The 23,261-nt window shown below is 37.5% G+C and overlaps 1 protein-coding gene across 1 annotated transcript in view; it reads right to left on the bottom strand.

Annotated features, from left to right (window-relative positions):
- Window positions 1–21,270, bottom strand: part of LOC139722682 (G-protein coupled receptor 54-like) — a 107,440-nt gene extending 86,170 nt beyond the window's left edge. The window contains exon 1 of the mRNA XM_071633976.1: window positions 20,839–21,270. Coding sequence (XP_071490077.1) covers window positions 20,839–21,270 — 432 coding nt within the window. The remainder of the gene's footprint in view (window positions 1–20,838) is intronic.
- Window positions 21,271–23,261: the final 1,991 nt, after the last annotated feature.

Raw genomic sequence — 23,261 nt, 5'->3', positions numbered from 1 at the left:
AATAAATGTCAGTCTGTATAGTTTGCGATCTTAGAAATACGAGGGCGTCAGTTTAGAAAAAAAAAACTGCACATCTTCACCTCTAAATATAATCTCTTTCACACACACACACACACACACACATACACACACACACACACACAATCATAATATCACTTGTTCAGATGTCAGATGTCGGAAGTTTGATTATCACTATTCCCTGTCTGAATTGAAAAGTCTGAGAATGTTTTGATATTCGAAACTTTTCTTTGAATGTTATAAGTTTCTCTCAAACATGGAATTGACGTATTGCCTTTGAATCATTCAAATCATTTATGACCGCTCTGTGTGCATTTTATCAAGGGGGCAGACAAGCCTAATGACCGTAGGACTTACCATTATTCACTGTCAAATACATAGAGTACTGTATATGCGGAAAGCTGTAACTGCAAGGATAGCGGAGCGGAACGTTTTTCTTTTTTTTGGGGGGGGGGGGAGGTAGGGGAGGGGTCGTCTTTCCGTCATAAGACTCTTGCTCTGGTAAAGAGGCACAGGTACAGAGCGATGAGCAGAACCGAACCTCTGTAATTCTTGGATGAGTGGGCTTGTATATCTTTTTCTATTTCTAGGCATTTGTGTGTGTGTGTGTGTGTGTGAGTGTGTGTGTGTGTGTGTGTGTGTGTGTGTGTGTGTGTAATTTGATCAAATGCATAAACCGTGGACAGAAAATTCAGTTCTACTCGACAGCTTTTGACCTTGCAAAATGGGTGTTCTTATCGATACGGCACTTGCCGGCATACAACTCCTTACTTACCCTTCTGTAGCCCCATCCTAAATCCTTGTATCATGTTTTCATGTTCATGGTGTAATGGACGCTATCTGGAGTATTAATAGAAATAAAGCAATGGTAAATGAAACTGAAGAAAGAAAAGATTTATGTGTAATAGGAACGGTTCGGTGTAAAAATGGCAGAGGTAAAAATGGCAGAGGTAAAAATGGCAGGGGTAAAAATGGCAGAGGTAAAAATGGCAAAGGTAAAAATGGCAGGGGTAAAAACGGCAGAGGTAAAAATGGCAGAGGTAAAAATGGCAGGGGTAATAATGACAGGGGTAAAAATGGCAGAGGTAAAAATGGCAGAGGTAAAAATGGCAGAGGTAAAAATGGCAGAGGTAAAAATGGCAGAGGAAAAAATGGCAGAAGTAAAAATGGCAGGGGTAAAAATGGCAGGGGTAAAAATGGCAGAGGTAAAAATGGCAGGGGTAAAAATGACAGGGGTAAAAATGGCAGAGGTAAAAATGGCAGAGGTAAAAATGGCAGAGGTAAAAATGGCAGAAGTAAAAATGGCAGGGGTAAAAATGGCAGGGGTAAAAATGGCAGAGGTAAAAATGGCAGGGGTAAAAATGGCAGAGGTAAAAATGGCAGAGGTAAAAATGGCAGAGGTAAAAATAGCAGGGGTAAAAATGTCAGAGATAAATAATTATGTCAGTGGTAAAAATGTCAGAGGTAAAGTTGTCAGTGGTCGAAATGTCAGTGGTCAAAATGCTAGAGATAAAAATGCCATTGATAACAATTTAGTCGTTGAAATGCAAGAGGACGAGGTAAAAGTGACAGATTTTTTTTCTTCATGTTTCTGACACCTTTCTCCAAATACGGGCTTTTCGTGCTTTCTGAAATAAAGCACGGGGGAGACCGGGGAGAAATGGGACACTCATGTAACTTGAAAAATGCTTGGCCAGGCAACAATCCAATTATATCAGTAAAAAGATAAGCCTCGGTACACCTGAAAATGGACATATTAACCGCTTTACAGCTCTACAGGTACACTCATCTTATCAGTAAAATATCAAACTTACTATAGATCTGGTAGGTCCTATACTATGTTAATAGGTATTTTAATAAGTGTGCAAACTTCTGAAAATAAAATTGCTTGATAACAGACATGCAGGTATGAAAAATTGGCAGGGATCTTTTACTGTTTCTGTTACCACTGGGAGAAATTTAATAGGGCAGTCAACGGTTGCATTTCTCCCCGCGGCACATGTAAACCCTACTTTGGTCATGATGGTTATCCAATTTCTCTCCAGGTTGTCTCATTTCTCCCCGCTTGATGTCCCATTCCCCCCCCCCCCCAAATTTGGGGTTAAACAAATCATTAATTACACGAAAATGTTTTATATATAATATAGGGATATCACTAAATACTCTTAGTGGGGCAGCTTAGCAAACCTATCGCGCGTTTTGTGATACAAGCACCAAATTTGGAATGTACATTAACATATTGCGAACATTTTCAGATATTGGGCCACTTGGAATTCTCTCTTTATGTCCGCCATATTGGATTTCAAAATGGTCGCCATTTGAAATCTACAGTTGCGATTATCTCTGGGTCTAATGGTGCTATTGACCTGATTCTGGTGTGTTTCGGGAGTTACGCCAATGCTTTGGGGTAACAGCTAAGTTTGAAAGGCATCAAATATTTACATTTTTTCGCCTGCGGATTCGTTCAACAATGATTGAAAGAAATCCCATGGCAAACTATCGGTTTTTTCTCTCAGTAGAACAGTTTATTGCTAAAGTTCGTCTCCAGTTTTAATACGCATAAGTTTGTAAAGTGACCACAAAGTGTTCATTAAACTTCGAGATATTTGTTTTTGCGCCATGTGATACTTGAACAATGTAATAAAATATTTTGCAAGAGCTTACTTATGTCTGCCGATACATCTGCTCTAGTTTCTTTTTTTTTTTTTTGCGTTTTGTATTTTTACTTCTACATTATGTCCTGATCAGGCCTTGTGAGATAAATAGGCTCCTACGAAACCTAAATGTGAGAAATTAACATAGAACAGGTGAAAAATTAGCGGTTTCCTTCTATGTCTCCTTCACTTCTTTACACTAAACAGTTCAAAAAATGAAAAATAATGACAATATACTAGCCTAGACATGAGCGGAATTCGTTTGTGTAAGAGTGTGTATGTGAGAGTATGTATATCTGCGTGTAGAAGTATATGTATACCAAAAGCGGGTTCGTGCGTGTGTGTGTGTGTGTGTGTGTATGATAACTTCATTTGGCGAAACAACGTAGGATTATACTGTTTAAGGGCTTTGCAGCATTGTTGGAACCCCCTTACAATAATAGATAATAGATAATAGTAATAGTAATAATAATAATAACAATAATAATGATAATAATAATAATACTGAATAACAAAAATAATTTCCCATAGGCCTACTAGGCTCTTAGCTGGTTTATCATACCTCTGAACAGACAGATTACGCCACTACACTTGAATCATACTCAGAATACTGAGTGCTCTAATCTTTTTAAAACATAATTAAATAAACATTCTTCAAATATGCAGTTTGGATGTGATAATTCGATAAGTACAGTTTGCTCTGGCTAGGTTACCGTTCATACGTTTATCTCTGACGAAATCACTCTCATTACTTCTAACATTTTACCTCTGCCATTTTTACCTCTGCCATTTTTACCCCTGCCATTTTTACCTCTGCCATTTTTACCTATGCCATTTTTACCTCTGCCATTTTTACCCCTGCCATTTTTACCTCTGCCATTTTTACCTCTGACATTTTTACCCCTGCCATTTTTACCTCTGCCATTTTTACCCCTGCCATTTTTACCTCTGCCATTTTTACCTCTGCCATTTTTACCCCTGCCATTTTTACCCCTGCCATTTTTACCTTTGCCATTTTTACCTCTGCCATTTTTACCCCTGCCATTTTTACCTCTGCCATTTTTACCTCTGCCATTTTTACCCCTGCCATTTTTACCTCTGCCATTTTACTGCCATTTTTACCTCTGCCATTTTTACCTCTGCCATTTTTACCCCTGCCATTTTTACCTCTGCCATTTTTACCCCTGCCATTTTTACCTCTGCCATTTTTACCTCTGCCATTTTTACCCCTGCCATTTTTACCTCTGCCGTTTTACTGCCATTTTTACCCCTGCCATTTTGACCCCTGCCATTTTTACCTCTGCCATTTTTACCTGGCACCATAGGAACATACCCACAAAATCAGAACACACATGCACAATACCAGTTGCTGAGGTTGAGACAGGTGAAAAACAATATGATAAGCGGATGCAAACAAGAGAATAGGTTTGGTGATTCAAAGTGTGCAACATAGGTGCATAGGCTCTGTGTAAAGTCTTCTGTCTCAGCAAATAACGAATACAATACCTAAAGATATTGTGCCATATCATCCTTCCCCTCCTCAAAATTCCACTGTTTTCAACGAACAGTCAAGTATCACGTGTCACTTTACTTTACGTTTACGTCTTGTGACTTTTCTTGAAACAGATCGCTCCAAGTCTACGAAGTGTTGAGTAACGTACGTGACCCAACAATTTGTTGATATGCTTCGGACAATCCACGAATAAGCTCACGTAAGTTGTCGCCAATGTTTGAAAAAAGAATAATTTAACCTGTAATTGAGAAGAGACTAAGGAAAATGGTTCAGGCCATAGATGTCATGTAATTCTATAGTTTTGGCGCAGCAACCGCACTTGTATGATGCACATATACAATACGCTCGGCTGATTCAGTAGAAGGGTTATAGCCAGCATGGTATGACAGAGTGGAAGTGGGTTGGGGATGAAACAAGTTCTGCTTCCACTACTTTTGCTACTAATGCTACTGAGTATGAAATGCCTTAAAGATATGCTCATTCAACACTAGGCCACGCAGCGCGTTCTCATGTATTGCAAATACGCATTAAAAAACGTAAAACAAAACAAAACATAGTTCTCAGAAGGACTCAAAGTTAATCCTCCACCATTTGGAATTTGTTTGATAATACATCGAACGGTCCTAACAAGAAGATTGTCTGACGCGATTCGCCAAGATAATAATTTGTTTGGAGCATTTTGAAATAAAAAGTGTACAATAATTTCGCTGGTATGAATACGACTATAATTGCTCCCGAAGCGCCCCCCCCCCCCCCCCATCAGTAGTGAGTAGGTAGAGCTTTACGTGAAGATCGTTAGTGGCCTTGACACAACTTTTGCTCACAAGACAAATCACCTGCTGTAACAGTCTAATGCTGATAGGAGTGTATGTGTTATTGTTATTGCATGCTTGGCTTCTAGTTTATTTCTTTGGTGAAAGACACGAAAAGCTGGTTAAAATGTGGTAACCTTAGATATCTAACGTACTGTTTTAGGCCTAGAGACATAACCTCCCATGGCGTGTATAGAAACCCCTGAACTTGATTAAGTCTATGGTGCTGCTGGCTACAAAATTCCATCGGAAATTGTGACTTGTGTTACACGCAGAAAATCTACTCAATAAAACACTCACCACATAGTTCGCGCTTCTTCAGTCATTGATGTGCAAAATGCACATCAACAGGATTATCCAGATTGCGTGGCATTGTCTATAGCTGAAGCATGGGTCTGTACTGTGTGGGTTGACCGAGAGTCTTCATTCCGATTCATGTCGCTACACAGGTCCACACACTTCTTGAGCTAAATTATGACTTTAACGACAAAAGAGCCAACCCTTGATAACAGGAGTGCACAAAACTTTGGCAGTAGCAGATGATAGATCACACCCCCACATTCCCTTAAAAATTAATTGAAAACTGTACACTGAAATTCCCCTAAATTGTGAAGTTGTCATCACAATAGACATCTATGACTTGAAAGCAAGACATTCATATAAATGAAGGATTTGTGGGGATTTTCAGGATTAGGCTGGATATAGGTTAACGTTATGGCCTATCTAAGGTGTTGTGTCTCTATCTCACGGGTACCGACTCAAGAAGGTAGCACAACACAGTCGACTTGCAAGCAAAGCATAACATGTGTTTATCCTCCCTGAACTGCAACATATATTATATACTGTAATTATCCGAAGCGAGGAGGTGATTGGGGCCACAGATGGTTGTCCGAGAAGCTCTAATGGGAAAGTGAAAGATGATGAGCACAAGGAATTGAAGTATTGTTTAATGACCACACATAAACTTGCAATCAGGATATAAATAGGCTTTCTAGATTCATGTTCACGTCAGTTATGTTGCAGATATTTTAAACAAGGTAGTTTAAGAATCGGATTGTTATCAAACGAAGAAAATATGTGAACATTTCACGAATATGCCCCTTGACAGAAATTTGAATGAGGCAAAGCACTTTCCTCATCTTCTATGCAAGGTTCACTCTATATACCTGTACTCTCTTCCCATGTACAGATCTCCTTCCCTTTTTATGGGAATACATTTAATTCAACATTTCATATGGTCACCTAGATAGCATATATGATACCCTCCATTCTTTCCTGATTTTTTTTTTATTTGTGGAAGTAGACTGCTGCTATGGTGCGGACTAACATAACAGTCCTTCTGTCACGTTATTGCTGAGAAGCAGCTTTCTCAATCCTCTTTGTTTATGTTGCTTCCACAATTATATTGGTTTTTCCAAAACAGCATATAAATCTACCAACATCATATACTTCTTGATATCCTCTCCACCAAAGAATTTAACCCATTCAGTGTGAAGTGGGAAAAGTTAAATGTTGCATCTGCAATATTGTACTTTGAAGGTCCAGTTTACCTTTGGGAGCAGTGATTCCAAAAAATATTCAAGATATCATATTTTTATTTTGATGCATATGCGTAGGTCTGTTGTTCCACAAAACATCCTACCATATAAATTTTTCGCAATGAAGCCTAAAATATAAGGAGATATCAGTATTTTTCTTAATAAACCGTAACTAGACGGTTTAATCTGAAATATTTTTATTATATCTATTGTTCACATTTTGTATACTATATCTAACAATACATAACATTGATTTTACTGGTTGTTTCTATCCCTTACTCACATTCTAGAACTACTTTAAAGCACTATTGCTGGGTTTTTGTTTCATCTTCAAATGGTAAATTATGCCTTTAAAAGAAAAATTTAGCAAGTTTTTGCGGAACTAAAATAACACACTCCTATGCTGGTGAATATTCCATGTCTATTCTCAGTCGATAAAACTCTTTTTCACTATTCCTTAAATAGAAAAGAAACATAATCTAAAAGTATACATTTAAGTATTTTATTAAGTTATTTTTCCCCTACGATTTCCCCTTTTGTCGGCTTTAAATCTACAGGTGGTTGATCTGGTTCTCGTCCAGTTTGTGTTGTATTTTCTGGCCAGCACTGGTCGGTATATGTTGTAGCAGGCTTCTCAGCAGGGCATTGCTTTGGCCGTTCCAATACTCGTTATAGGGATGTAAATAAAAAAAAAAAATGTCAAAGCGACCTATCCAATGGTCAACATGAAGGTGTTTGTGTGTGTGTGGGGGGGATCCACATAATGAATTCAATATCAATACTACTCTGTTAAATTTTGAGCTTCGTGCAATGTGCTGGTGCAATGGAAAACTTTTAAGAAATTTTAAGAAAGAGAGAGAGAAAGAGAGAGAGAGAGAGAGAGGGCATAACTAGTCTCAGTAAGAAGGGCTTGCAATGTTAAAAATCTTGAATTTTCAGGTCACTGTTTGGTAAACACGACATTACGTGTTCTACAAGCGTGGAAAATAAACGAATAGTATAGCTATGTCTCACGCTTTAATTACGGTCACCTGTTTTACGAAAACCCGCAAACCGTGAACGTGATACGTGACACGTGGCACATGACTGTCCGTTACGAGTTAAAATCCAGTGAGTGATAAAAACGGCTATATAGGGCCTGTTCATGTACATTGTTTCGTGTATACAGCAACGACAGTAGTGATTAGAATATTCTCTTCGTACGTGGAATATACAGTTGACAAAAATAAAAAAAAAAAAACTCGCCATCATTTCCTCGTGTTAACCGAGCAGAGTCACTGGCTTCCACCGAAGCAAGTATTTTCTTTGTGTCATGTCTTCATCCAGAAATATAAGCTGCACTTACTTACCCTATCAAATACAGATTGCATTTTAACATTCCAAATCTTTCGATAGATCGTATTCATAGGCCAAAACATGATCAAGAAGTTTGATTATATTCTATCGGTATCGATTTCTCTCAAATGCCCCCCAAAAATCGACAACTGAAACCACAATAGTCCTGTTAACACTATATCCAGTTTGGAGAGAGACAGAGTTCTATACATGTCGCTTGAGTCGGGATCAATCTAGAATTTCATGAAAGGTATGTTAAAAACCGATGAAAGACTTCGCGGAGGTATGCATTAAAAAAACAACAACATTCAAATTATCTCGACGATAACGAACTCTCCTGGATTTGGCCTTTGCGATAACGAGTACTTCTTGAGATGATTCGCATTACCACGGCAGCATGACCAGAGAGTGGTTGAGAGCCCTGGTAAAGTATTCTCAACCTGTTAAGGCGGATATAGTGTGAAACCCTATGCGCAGACGGTCGATCAAGGTCGACGATGCCAGACCACTTTGCGATGCGAAAGCAAGCGTCCTCCAGCGTCACGTGGCTTGTGTGAATACATATGTGACAGGTGCGCTGGGATGAAGTAAGATTCTTAAAAAAGTGGTATAGTAGGTATGCTCATAAGGAAGACGAAGTTACTGTCGATTCAAGGAAGATAGCTAGTTGATATTTGAAGTCATGATAGACAATGTAGCTTGAGATTTGATATGACCGTGAATTTTCCAATCATATCTACCATCAGCCGACACAAATGAAAATTCCGTCTGTATACGAAAATTTGAAAAAAAAGACAAATGTACGCAACCTGATTGCCATGATGGGCAGTGATTTATGTTTATATACATTCATGAAATTACATTGAATAGAAGTGATAGACAAATGTCAACCTTAATTATGTGGTATAAAATCAATCACTCCTAGCGATGGAGCACTAATTTAACAGCCGTATGAATAGGATATCAGCGTCTGTTTACCTTAGAAAAGAATATAGATATGGGCTGATTGCACACAGACAGAGCCAAATTTAGGAACACTAAAGCTCTTACAGAAGATGTCAAAATATAGGGTTTTATAAATATTTCTGATGTTAAAAAAAACCATGATTGTGGTTCGAACTTAAGATGTCTAAAAGGTCAAGAAGTGTCCATACCTTCCCTTTATCTTCGCCCACTTTGGGACTTGCACATTCGATCCCTCATCCTCAGGGTGGAGGTAGTACGGGGAATTAGCAGCCGTGCACGTGAGATGAAGCGCCTCAAGCATTATATTGAGTAACGTGAACATTGACAAGTGATGAAGTTATTGTTTGATAAGAAATAGTGCAGTTAGCTAGAGCAAATATACATAAATATATGTATCTATCGCTCTCCATATATACATATATGATATATATGATAATAAGCTTGAATATTTTGTGGTGATAAGGGAACGAAAAAAAAAAACCCACTAAAACTTTAGTGCATAATTAGGAAAACTTACAGTAAGCATGGTAAGGAGTACTAGTAACCGAGATTCTTCGTGTTTCAGGTTGAGAGTTCAATAAAACTTTCCTCACAAAAAGACTGAGGGAAATATTACACAAAAATCAAAAGAGAAATCAGTCCTATACAGCTCTCAGCGTCGTTTCAAGACAATCACTGGCTTAGTGAGAAATCACTGTGAGAAATTGCAATGACGGTGCAAATGAATCTTTGTTTATACAAAAAGAATGGTAACTTCATTTCAGTGAGGAGTTAAAAAATCAATGAAACTTGTACTTCAGACATCATGATTTTGGTAGCTGCTTCAAAATACGATCAGTGTTGGTTCAGTCTTTAAGTCTAGTCACATATTCAATTGTGTTGTAAAGCTAAATCTGAATTATGGCTTGAGCAAGGTATAAAACTTGATAGATCCTTAACACTCCAATATGTATATATTATAATCATATCATTATAAGATTCTTTTTACTATGCGTTCAATTGGATATGAAGAATATTTTAATAATACCAAGTTGTATAAAATGTGGACAATGAGCCAAGGAGTATCCATGTGCCTTGTGGTGATGAACCAGGCAATATTGCCGATTTTTCCTACTTTAAAATTGCGCTTATCCCTACTTCTCTCTTTACTTAAAATCAATGGAAAGCCACGTCCATCAGCCCGTGCTTATTTATATAACAGTTGTTGCATCCCTCCTTTGCAGGATCCATATCACACCAACTGGGGAGAGAAAGGAGAATAATTTAAGTAATTGCCTATGATCCACGCTCCCATTCGGATTGTGAAGACCCATGTGACACTCTGATGAAATGTCTGGTAGCATATTTGACGTTTCTGTATTTTTTAACGGTGTTTGTGAGCTGTTGGAAAGGTTGCGTGACATCCCTATAGTGTGGCAGCTGTGTTGTCATCAAATCGCGTTTGTTATTCGTCTCAAATTAGTTTGAGGCGCAGAAAACTGAAGTCAGGATAAACACTTTATGGATGCTATTCAATCTTCCTCCTTTTTTTCCCTTTCCTATGTCAAATGAACAAGATGGTCTCCAGAAACAGCGGTCAACAATGAGATTGATAATAGTACATAGTTGCGAAAGACGCCCCAAGGGAGGATTCTAAGCTCGAAAGTTCACCAATCCATGTATTCTGATCTTTGCCATTGATGAATTGGTCAGTATTCAATCACTACGTATGCAATGAATCCTTGTTCCAATGAATTTGGTGAAAAAATTCTATGTAGTGCATTGGGCTCAAAAATCATGTTCAAAATAAGTGTGAGAACACTTTAAAGTGGTAAACACGCAAAGCAAGGACTTTATCAAACGAAAAGGTAGAATAAGTGTCACATGGTAACGCAGAAACTACAAATGTTTACTGAATGAGCGTAAGAGAGAGAATGGCCGAAGTAAAAACACTGATTCCTATGTAATTCCTAGGTAGAAGCCTGGCACGATGCGGACTACCATTTTCTGTCCCATTTGGGACCAGCGCAACACATAATAATCAGTAATATGATTTTACTTTACTTAATGTAATGTTCTACACTTCCCTCGTTGATGCGGCACCCTATGTGTATGAAAAGTGTATATTTTATGTGATGAAAATGAATTCGTTTCTAAAGGGGTATTATACATGATTTATTACATTCATTTACCTTAATAGTTGCTTTTTTTAATTGTCCGAGCTTTCCCTGGCCACGTCACCAGCAGTGACTTCATCCATCAACAAGTAATGATGCACTTCACCTCACAATAACAAATAAGCGTTTGTGTCTCACACAAACTTTTGCATGATTTAATCCCAATATTCCACACTATCAGACACCAAACATAATAAGCAAGTATGCATTTTATAATGCAAGGATGCTCCATCCTTACGCAGTGGCACCAGCCGCTCTTTGCTGATGAGCTGGAGGGAAGAATCCTCCAAAACGCCACAACAGCGAAATCTCAAATGACTAATGTTCCGCAAAAGCAAGAGGGCAAATGAGAGAGAAAGAGAGAGGAGGGGGAATTAACACATTTTAAGTTACAGTTTATTTTGCGCCATTGTCAAATTACGGAAGTAGAATAAACAGTAATGCCTGATATACCTTCGGTTTAAACAACTAACATTAACAACAACAAAATCTAACGGCCGCAAAAGTATTCGTGTGATCACATAATAACATATTAGTGACGGTTATGAATTTTCTATGAAAAGTCACACACGAATGAATAACTCTAGGGTTGTTTTCACGGGCACACGAGCGATTTGTGAAGGATATGAATGTCGTAACAATGGCAAAACATTCGCATTTTAACCAGCGCGGAGGTTTGTAAGCGCCTTCAATTTTTTGGTTTTTTTTTCTTTCTTTTTCTTTTTTGGGGGTCGTTTTTAGTTCGGCGGGGTTAAAAAGATTTCAATTCCTTCCAAACGTTTATACAGCATCGCAGGTCGTGATTTTCCCATGAGTTCTCGAGAATGAATTAAAAACTTCGTCATATGTGTGCGACCTACTGCGAACTTGGATTTAAGTAAAGACAGCAGTCAACTCCCTAGGAAACATTTTCCCCCATGATTATTCGAATAACTGCGTTGTTAGGTAGCGTAATTTCGTATGTGTGAACTAGTTGTACTAATAGCTCAGCAATTGTACATACATTTGCACAAAGTTGTGAGAACTATACGCCCAAACTGGGCGAGAATGGTTTACGGCTCCATTGTCAGGACAAAGAAAACTTTTCCGAGTGTTGACCTTCGTCATTTGCATTGGCATCCTTCGCGAATCATTCGCTCAGTAAAACAGCCTTTTACGAACTATATATTGTTGCATATGGAACAGTATTTATTTAACAAAATCTGCATTTCATGCGTTGATCTCGACAAAGGAACACTTTGGAAGAAACATGGTCCAAATGGTTTCGGTGATGCAACATTCAATACATATATATATATATATATATATATATATATATATATATATATATATATATATATGTATACGCACGCACACACGCACACACACACATACACACACATTGCAATATCACATTAACCAAAAGGAATCCATTGCCGAATGTCGAGTCCTATAGTGCGACTACAGACTGCATTTTACTGTATTATGGACTTTGATACACCCACGTATTTTCAGGGCTTATTATGCAGTCTGCACTGCAGCTCACGCCTCGTAGAAATAACATTCGTCTCATCACAGTTTACTCGTTCAGTTCCAGAGCATCAGCCACAATGAGACAATATTACAGAGTCTGTCGTAGACCCCTATACTAACTTCAATGCTTATCACCAGAGAAAGAAAACAGTATAAGCTAAACTGAATAAAATCAGCAGCGGCAAGCCTGTGAGACAGTAAGCAAAGACTCATAGAAGAGTGTGTGTATATATTATTCACATTATATGGGTTTGCGTGTGCGTGTACCGTATGCCCCCCCCCCAACAAATATAACGGGACCCTCAGCAACGACAACTTTAAATATAGTGAATCTATCCCAATATATATATAATAATTATTATATATATAATTATTGCCCACATCTTACAGAAAAACCAATTCTATTTGCTCCAGTGGTCAAGAGAAATAAGAATCTTTGTAGAGCATGTCAGGAATCTCTTCCCTCCAAGTTCTGGTCGTTGTGCTCACACATCAATATGCAGTTCCAAGAGCATCTAAGTGCTAAACTAGGAAGAAACAAACCCATGACATGCTTTGCAACGATCCATATCTCTCTCTGACCACGTAACCAAATTGAATGGGTTTTTTTTTTCAAAATATACGTAAGATGTTATTTTTTTAGACCCTATAATAACATTTACACAGTTTAAACATGTTGAAAGTTATCTATGCGAAAATCCGATTGTAATTTTTGTTAGACATACTGTGTGATAATGCAATGATGTTAAATAATCACATAATACATGTATCAAAGTCATTAAGTAGGATACAATACATATGATTCGTCATTTGATATGCAAAGGAGGCAGCGATTTAAGTAGGAGATGAGAGAAGGGAGGGATCTCTATTTGACTGTCTGCGATCTTTAATGGGCACTCACGTTTTACATACACCTTGGAGTCTTCTTGAAAGCTCGTCCCCAACAGACAGAGAATGCGGGCACCGCTCGTGCCTTTGACTGATTTTATTGGTGCACGTTATTCCAATATGGATTTCCGGCTATACAAAGGTGTCATTTGACCATTGTCAGGACTTTTTATCTACCAAGCTAGTCCACCTCCAGAACGGAATGAAATGGACACTGAAATGCCAATCTGCTCATTGTTGTCTTTTATCTTCGAATTTGTGCGTGTTTGGAAATAGGTATGATTATTATGAGTCGGGATGACTATGAGTACCGGTACTTCAGAAATATAGATAAAGACATGTTCTCAGATAATTATTTGGAAAATTGGTAATACGATTTATAATTTGTTAATGAAATTAATTTACACATCGATTTTCCTTTTTTGAATCATGTACTTGTAATCTGCTTACTGATATTCCATGTGATATTACTGAAAATAATTTTGATTTATGTATGAAATTGTTTTGGAAGAAAAATAAATCAAACAAACAAACAAACAAACATGTTGTTATCATCTCCGGGTTACTACACTTTTTTCTGCGATGCATACAACATACATTGGCATTGTTTTTAAAATCAAATGAAATCACTCAGATATCTGGTTAAATCAATTAAATGAATGGTTGCTTAAGTTGATAAAGTCGTTCATAAACACCTTTCGCTGCATGCAGATCATCCATTCCTATTAATATTACTTAATAACTTATTTCTTGTCAACACAAAGGAAAAGGCCATGCGAGATGCCATTCCCTTAATGGTGTACGTGTAATCTTCAGTAGTGAAAGGTGGAGAGACACAAACTTTCCCCAAATGCGCGGAATATTTATGTGATAGTAACGAATCACTTCCATTTTTCCAGAATGTGGCGTGACAGGATCGGCAGCCATTGCAGTTACACCCAGAAATTATTATTGCATGATATTGCCTTTGTTACAATCCAATTATACATTAACACTATATCATGAGTGCGTTAAGGAATTCTGCATAATTTTCCTGTCGTTTCTTGCGATACGGAACTAGACACTGGATTTGCACATTCCACAGATAAAATTTATATACATTTACTTAAATTCATGAAAAAAAAACTGTGCAATAAAGTTAATTTTCCTTCTTCTGCTATCACTTTCTCATGATTCAATATGCAAGGTATTGTGGTGTGTGCTATAAATTTCATTGTCGTTTTATAAATTTGTCACCATAGTGTAAGAACTGGCATATCTATTCAGACGGCATGTCTCTGCAATAATTTTCTCAACCGTGAAGATGCAGACTGTAAAAAAGATATATATAATAACAAAAATCTCTATTGGGCTGTAAAAAGATATCACCTGAGATATTTTGTTCCCCCCGAAGAAGTAGAGAAGAAAAAAAAAAAAACAGTTCGAATGTGTGACACGAGAGTAGTTGACCTCAGTGTCATGTTACGTACCACAATCTTCGTTTTATTTGTCAAATTTTCTCCTCCAAGGTGTCCCTCTGAGGAAATACGCTGGGAAATTGTTTTTCGTAATACAACGTAATGGAATCAATTATCGACCAAGGTAAAGTAGATGCATACGTTGATTTTCAAATGTGTTTTATTTGGGTTTACCCTTCCTTTATAAATATTATGGTATTTTAAATTTATTCCTGTTTCTTACGCCTGACAGTATTATACTTCCGAATAATCTAGTGACCTAAAGTTTGAGAGCAATGAGCTCCTCGGTATAAAAAGGCATTTAGATTTTGGGAAAGAGTGACGGTTTCATGAAAAGTCACACCAGGAATGCTGGGATGAAAGTACTTATAATACTATCTATTTTATAACTGAACGTATAGGCAAATGAAGGTTAACATTTTTCCAATGCAGTCTAGATTGTATACACAGCACGTCAGAAAGTGAAATAAAAAAAACAAATAAAGAAGTGTATTTTGCAGATGATGAAAAAGTCCCTATTGTAAAATAGTCGAAACTGACCGCAGATGGAAAATCTGCGACTCGTCTCTCCGTAGTGTATTTCCATTACGTGGTGAGTTACATCAAAATATTACTTTACACCACAACATAAAAAATATTGAGTGAAACATCTCCTCTTTCAATTACTTTGACCTGATATTTGACTTTAATAAACAGCTTAATCTGCCTTCTGTTTATAGGATTTGTCTTTTAAAGTGCAAGAGACATTCATTAGAATTATTGCAGAGTCATGCAGGAAAAGCCACTTGTTGCTCGTTGGACTATCTCGACGAAATATGTCGAGAACGTGTCAAGAAAAGAAAACAAACAAGACAAAAGGGCACGTCCTGCATACTTGCATTTTTCAATTTCTGAAATCAGTTATCAATAATCAATTATGAAAACATTTCTGTGTAGATAAGTTACCACTCTGATTCCGACAAAAAAAACACTTTGAATTACATAGTTAACTAACAGGTGAGCGTGTTAGATAAAGGAGTCACCTACTTGTCTTTATGAATCATGAGTAGTACCTGTTGGTTCCAAAATAATCCACAATGTACGTACACAGTCATTTGAAAAGCCTTGTATTCAACAGAATATCAAATTGTAGGTGAACATGATGAACAAACTGAATACACGTGATAAGAATAATTCATCAATGTCCTACGTCAGATACATTTGATGTGTATCAGGAGTGTCCTTATTGTCAGATGTTGAAAAATAACACTGACAGCTTTCATTTGACTTGGCGGACTTTCTTGTTGCTGACTGATTAGTTTAACATTACAGGAGCCTTTGGTGTAAAGTAGCCCCGTACAGATTGTCATAGTATTCCTTGTAATGGAATAATTGATAAACACTTCTGAAAATGAAACAGAAATCTGGTAAATGGTGATGTTCATTTACAAGTGTAACTCCTTCACTTGTTTGAGTTGCCAGCTGTATAAATGGCTGCCCGGCAACGCTCGGGTGATAAAAATGACAGGTCATATGGAAGAGGGGTCTAGGGCAATTACACCCTGGGCGACTACCCCGCACCCTTCCCCTGGCCCTCATCCTAATCCTAATCCTGAATCTAATCCTAATTCTAACCCTAAGCCTAACCCTAACCCTAATCTTTACTCTAACCTTACCACTAACCAGTATTTAGCCGGGGGGGGGGGGGGATGGGTAATTGCCCGGATACGATGGGAGAGCAGTGGTGACCTTGAAGAGGCTACCCTGGGTAAATAGGATAATATTATTATCATTACTGTCTTTACATTACATGATTGTTGGTACACTTTAACGAAGGAAACGTTTAACTGCTGAAAGTTTGGGTAAGGGCATTAGGAGCGTATCTCTTCCTCTACAGGAAATTTCCTGATGTAGGCCTACAGCCTTTGTTGAAAGTGCATGTTAAAAGTTCATGGAAGTGTAACTCGAACATGAAGCTTCATTGTGGCTGTTGGCATAGACTAATTATTCCTTGATGAAAATTGATGTTATTTTTTAGGTCCTCGAAAAGGTTCGCAAAAACAATTCAAGCTCTTTAAAGTGTTGCTACTTGTTTGAATGATAAGTTCCTTTCCAACTGGAATACTTGTAATACTGGTAATAAAGAAGAAGAAAATATTTAAAGCAGGAAAACTGGCGTGCCACACACACAATCCGGCGTGTTGATGTTATGGTTAGAGTAAGTCACACAAAGACACACGCATATACGTGCATGCATGCATGTATCAAATCTTCAAAAGCTGAGTAAATTAGTTACAATATAATTAATGGTTCTGATATTGCGTGTATAATTACATGTATATCTAATCAAAATGGAAAAGTTATGAGGTGAATTTGAAGGAAAATTGACGAAAATGATCGCTAAAAGATGAGATTGCTTTTACTGTTATGTGTGCAGCGAGTGTGACGGACGAATTTGAATGTTAAATGACTAGAATGTGCGACAAATTAATTGAATAAACTTTGTTCTTAAATGATCGACAAAAGACAAATTTGAAATCAGGATCGGCAATTCCAGATTTCCCCGGAAGAAATTGAACTACAAATCGATTAAACTGAAAAAAAAAAAACAGTTTGAGAATGAAAGGGAAAAAAGAATATGGTGAGTGATTTATTTCTGTATAACGTTAGTGCATTTATGTAGAGATTTTCCACAGATGATTTTCCCTGTATATTTTCAACCATTTGTTCTCTAAAATAAAACAAAACAAAACGGTAAAACGACGAATTTACTGTTACCCTACAAGACAAAGCCGTTCCTTTTTTTTTGGGGGGGGGGAGATGGGTTTGGCATTCAACATTGACATTTTTGCCAAAAAATATCAACAACATCAACAACAACAAAACAATCAAGTGTCATGGTCCTAAAGTCTGGATGATCTTCCTAATGATACCACTATTAACCATTCCCTCCCCATATTCAAAAGCAAATTAAAATCTTTATTTAAAAACAAAGTATGACAATGAATTTTACTCGCTGTATGTTAATGACATGTACGTATGGCGTTAAGGTAGCTTGAAATTCTGTTTGATATCATTTTTCCATTCCTTTTAAAACCCTACAATATAAAACGGTATTTTCGAAACTGAAGTGAATATAGTACCTGTACCTCTCCATTTTCGGTCAATTATTTTTGTTGTTTACTACTAATATCAGCAAAAATTGAGCATTTCTACTCTCACGGCTAAATTTGTTTTCCTATGTATCATATGAAAGCATTCAATCTGAGGGACCGACTAATAGTTACAAGCATTGCTTTTAGTTGGTTCCGTCACATTTCGCACTCTAATTCGTAATGGACCTAGGCATTGGTTCCGTCATTTACTTAAAGATAGCCATGTGTTGTCTATTTGCTCTGATTTCACTGCTCTTACTATTGTAGCTATAAGTTTCTGTGTGTTAAATTGTAATCTGATGATTTGATGATTTTTTCCCAAGTGATATATATATCATATATGGTTTTGTCATGAAATATGAGAAATATATATATATATATATATATATACATATATATATATACACATATATATATACATATATATACACACACACACACATATATATATATATATATATATATATATATATATAGAGAGAGAGAGAGAGAGAGAGAGAGAGAGAATTCATATATATATATGTATATATATACATATACTGTGGGAAATTGGTCTCGACCTGAACGCGCACGGTGTCTCATCTTTAAGTGTAGTCTATGTGAAAGAAATGTGGTAGAGACGGACGTTGGTCTCAAATACTGCTTCTATAAGCTTTGAATATTGAGGCCTGCGGCCTTTATCAGGGTCTAATACCAAGCGAACATACATTTGAGAGCAACGTCCTTCTCAGACTTTATTTCTCTCGCATATATATAGAATTATCTATCTATCTATATATATGCATATATATATATATATATATATATATATGTGTGTGTGTGTGTGTGTGTGTACAGGGAGAGGGAGAGAGAGAAAGGGGGGGGGGGGAGGGAGGGAGGAAAGAGTGCATCAAATCGCAGCCCCCGAATACTCATTCTTGATTGGTGACCAGCCTCATTTAGTATCTTTGAAATAAAAGGCTCAGTCCAGAGCATGCAAACACGGCCTGTTCCAGCACGGTGGCACCGCCATCTGAACAGGTGTAAAGCACACAGCATCTTCCCAGGTTCGACATCCGAGTCAGGTTGAGAAGGTGACAGGATTCTCCAAGGAAGTGGACTTCAACCATTCCTTCCCAACGAGGGGAAGAAAAAAAATACTCGGAAGCAATGATAAAGATCGTAATGGTAAAAATAACAAAATGACTATTATGGAAATCATAGTAATTATAGAAAATAAAACTATAGAATAGACTCAGTCATGAGAGGAAAGGGACGAAATTTAGAAGGCGACGAAGAAGAATAAAAGAAGTCTGAGAAAGACAGTAAAAAAGAGAATAAGATGTAATTGTTTAATTTTGTGCAATTCGCATACTCCATATAGGTCCAAGCATAATTCTCAATGCAGAATGAGAACTGTATGCACATTACTATAGCTGCATTAGGCACTGTGCCTAGGCGACAGTGGAATCTGCATCGAGCTCCACAGATTGAGATAAGGTGTTTATCTCCTAGAGCATCAAGGCATTTGTTATTGTTTTTTATTTCCGAACTGCATTAAGTCAGTTATGCTGTAGACTAATGCCAATCACTTTTCATTCGGTGTTTGCCTCTCCATGAGTGCAAACACACCCGACGCCAGGATTCTAGCTGGTCGTGACAGATGGGCAAGTACAAACGTTGTGCGATATGGAACGAATTGTCAGTTATTGTGTTGTCGAATGCTACGTGTTTGTCGATGTATTCTCATAGGAGGCATTTAGAGGTGTTACTTTTATTCGAGTTCAAATTCAATTTTCAAAGAGAAAATCCTGCTGAAATGATAATGTTATCAAGCAAGAGTTTGAATGATTTTGCCTTGGTGCCCACACTAACTTTGAATACCATTTGCTGTGAAAGGAGAATGAAGAATGTTATCATTACCGATACGCATACTTTCAGTTGAATCAGCAATCAGTTCATGCGACAAAATTATCTCCTCATCTTTAAAAAAATAAACTTTTTTTTCTAAAATCCATTTTGCTCATTGTTTTTTAATTTCTTTCGATACAATTTAAGCATCCCTTTTCAAAACATAACCATCTATCAATAAATGGTTGTAGTCTTTCGCCGCTGTTCAATATTTCAACCTTATGTTAGGATTTACCCATAGTTCAGCAACAGCCCAACAATGGACTCCACAAACTGAAATTAGACGTTACTGTTACGCTGAATTAACATCGCGCTCCTTGTTATGAAATGTTCATAATGATAATTAAAAGATTAAGAGGCCATTTACGACATTAATCACAGCTTTCTCTTCGTTTCATTTCTCGACTCGTGCCCTCTCAGATTTAACTTACCGAGGAAGAAGATACATTTATGAATGTACTGAAAACGCATAAATAAAATGCATTTTGATAATAAAGACCCATACAACATACACACACACCTGTTAAAAACACAAACACTTGTAATGGACGCAAGCACGAGAGCGTGCATAGAAACAGGCATACTTTCTTTTTTTCTCTCTTTAACTGCTTTTATCCTCAATTTATGCGTTTTTTCACTCATACTAAATGTTTCCTCTGTTTTGGAGGGGAAGGGGCCGGGAGTGGAGGATGTAAGCATTTAGATAGTTATAAACTGCACAGGAAACTGCTCCTAATACATTTGGTATGTGATATGAAATCTCCGATGAAATGTATAGTTTTCATGATGTAGCCATGAACGCTTAATTGACAAAATACTCAAAAGTGTTTTATATATAATGACAACCAAAAGACACCAGTGGAGGTTGCTGTGTTGCTATCCTTTATCATGCACACCTCCCGCAGTATTCAATAAGACATGGAGAGAAGTACGTCCATCATACATCAACATATAATTATACTTACATATTGCATGTACACCACCATCTTGCACATAAAGTCGCCAAATATCCAGGAGGGCAGAGCAAAAGATGAGGCAGTGATTGGCGCACAGGCGAGGAGAAACATCATGTCGCTGATGGCATTGTTCATGATGAAGTAATTGGTGACGCTCCGCATAGCCTGGTTACGGGCAATAATGAGAATGACGCAGAAGTTGCCCACCAGTCCGACCACGGTGATGATGCCGAATACGATGGGGACTATCAAGTAGCCGGCGCTGCGAGTAGGCAGTGTCTGGTTACCTAAAATGTTACTGATGAACAGTGTACAATCTGCGTAGTCGGCCGAACTTGGCAGAGAATAATCTGAGAAGAAGAAATGGCCACATCCTGGTAACAGGGAAAGTTCCGAATCCTCCATTGTCAAAACGCTTCCTTCCAGCTCGGCAACATCCATTCTGACTGAATGATTGGCGTGGAATCACATAACCATGTGCGGACGAGGGACTCACAACACAAGACGAAAGAAACATCCCAAGCAATTTTATCATAGCATAGCAAAGGAAGGTAGAAAGGAACAAAGAGGAAAAGAGGAATATGCATATAGAGGTGCACGTTTCACACAGTCTAGGACCCAGATTTTTTTTCTGAAATAGGTATTGTTCTATGCCTGCAAAGTCAGTATCATATGTGTGAGTAAGATAGTCATCCTGAGCGTCAGAGAGAGAAACGGAGAGTGGGGCCTAACGGACACCTGCTCGGTCTCCTGCTTCGATCACTGATACCGTAACTCGTACCTCCCCTTTCTCAACGCACACAGACCTAGGTACCATCACACACCAACACACACACACACACACACACACACACACACACACACACACACACACACACAAACTCCCTCCCTCTCTCCCTCGCTTTCTCTTTCGGATTCTATTTCTCCCTTATTTCTTCTTCCCTTCCCCCATCCGTTTGTTGCAGTCTCTCTGAAATCTTCCTCCTTTCCCCCTAATTTGCTGTAATGTGATTTTAATTTAAGGCTGGTCATCAAGATTCTCTGCCATGACGCTGAGTAAGAAGAGGATGGGTCAGTGAAATATTCTGCTTATTATTACAGTAGTTTGAAAAGAATATATAGGGGAAAAGCACGTTGAACAATAGATTACGTCTTCATCAACAACCAGGGGCTGGAGCCAGCTGTGCGGGAAAATAATGGTCTTAATCAACATACCTTGTTTGAAAATCAGGACAGCGATTATCATTACCATGAAGGATAGTCGAAATACGGCATGTGCCGTTCTAACAACTCAATGAATAAGCTCTGTTTACTTCAGCAGTGTACATACTGCGTACAATACTGCGTACAAGCATTACCTGTATCATCAGCTGCTATATTCGGCTAGTGGCTTTCATTTTTCTTTGATTATCAGTGTAAGCTGTTTTGTTGTAAGAGAGTGAATATGGAATGTAAAGAAAGATCAAGATAGACAAATAAAATCAGGTAATCAAATAATCTAAACTCGTTTTAAAAATTCTGCTTATCTTAGTTTTTCATGATGAAATTCAACAATTGATTGATTAATTTGACAAAGGTGGCAACTGAGATCGAGTGAACATTGATATATTACTAATAATGCTTTTTGGCATGGATGCATAAAAAGGAACATTGTGCTAGAGGCAGACGTTGACGATTTTTGAACGGATTGTTTTCGTTGTTGTCGATTAATTTACTTTGAGATTGAGTCGGTGATACCGAATATCTTAATCCATTTATATGTAACGATTAAAAGATTATTTTTTACTACATTAGCCGTCATATATCTTTGCGTTTCTGTCACTCTTTCTCATGCTCTCCCTCTCTGTGTATATCATAACGAACACAAGAGCGACTGAACTTAGTTACTTCTCCAAAGATTACGTAAATGGCAACAAAATCATGTTTCACATTCACAATGAACTGATAAAAAGACAAAGATTTACATAAACTGTACCAGCAACGATCGATAGATTTAAAAATTAGAAATCAACAATTAAAGAAAGAAATATCCATCTCTAGTTAGCTGTATATTTTCTTGCAATACATCCATTCTGCTGTTGCCTTGATCAATGTTGCCTTGATCCATGTTGCCTTGGTCCTAAATGCAAATTTGTCAAATCTGTCAAATTGTAATAATTGGGAAAAATGTGATGTATGCTTATCTTTACTTTTCCGTTAAGGAGAACTCCGGATGATTTTAAGACTTTTGCCTTTAAACAACTATAAATTGGTTATACTAGGCAATTTAAATTTAATTGGGAAAGTAATAAGAATGTTTTCAAAATCTATAATAAATCACAAGGATGAACAAGGATGATGGCATAGCAGCTTCACTAGAAGAACGCATGAGTGGGGGTTCAAGGAAGCAAAGCAAAAGAAGAAAGCATGCATAAATTCTTCCCCTCTAATCG

This window comes from Diadema antillarum, unplaced genomic scaffold (genome assembly GCF_040938485.1).
Source record: "Diadema antillarum isolate AM-2024a unplaced genomic scaffold, OU_Dant_1.0 scf00000170, whole genome shotgun sequence".
Taxonomy (NCBI): domain Eukaryota; kingdom Metazoa; phylum Echinodermata; class Echinoidea; order Diadematoida; family Diadematidae; genus Diadema; species Diadema antillarum.
The sequence above is the reverse complement of the archived record's forward strand: the minus strand, read 5'-3'. Positions and strand labels throughout refer to the sequence as shown.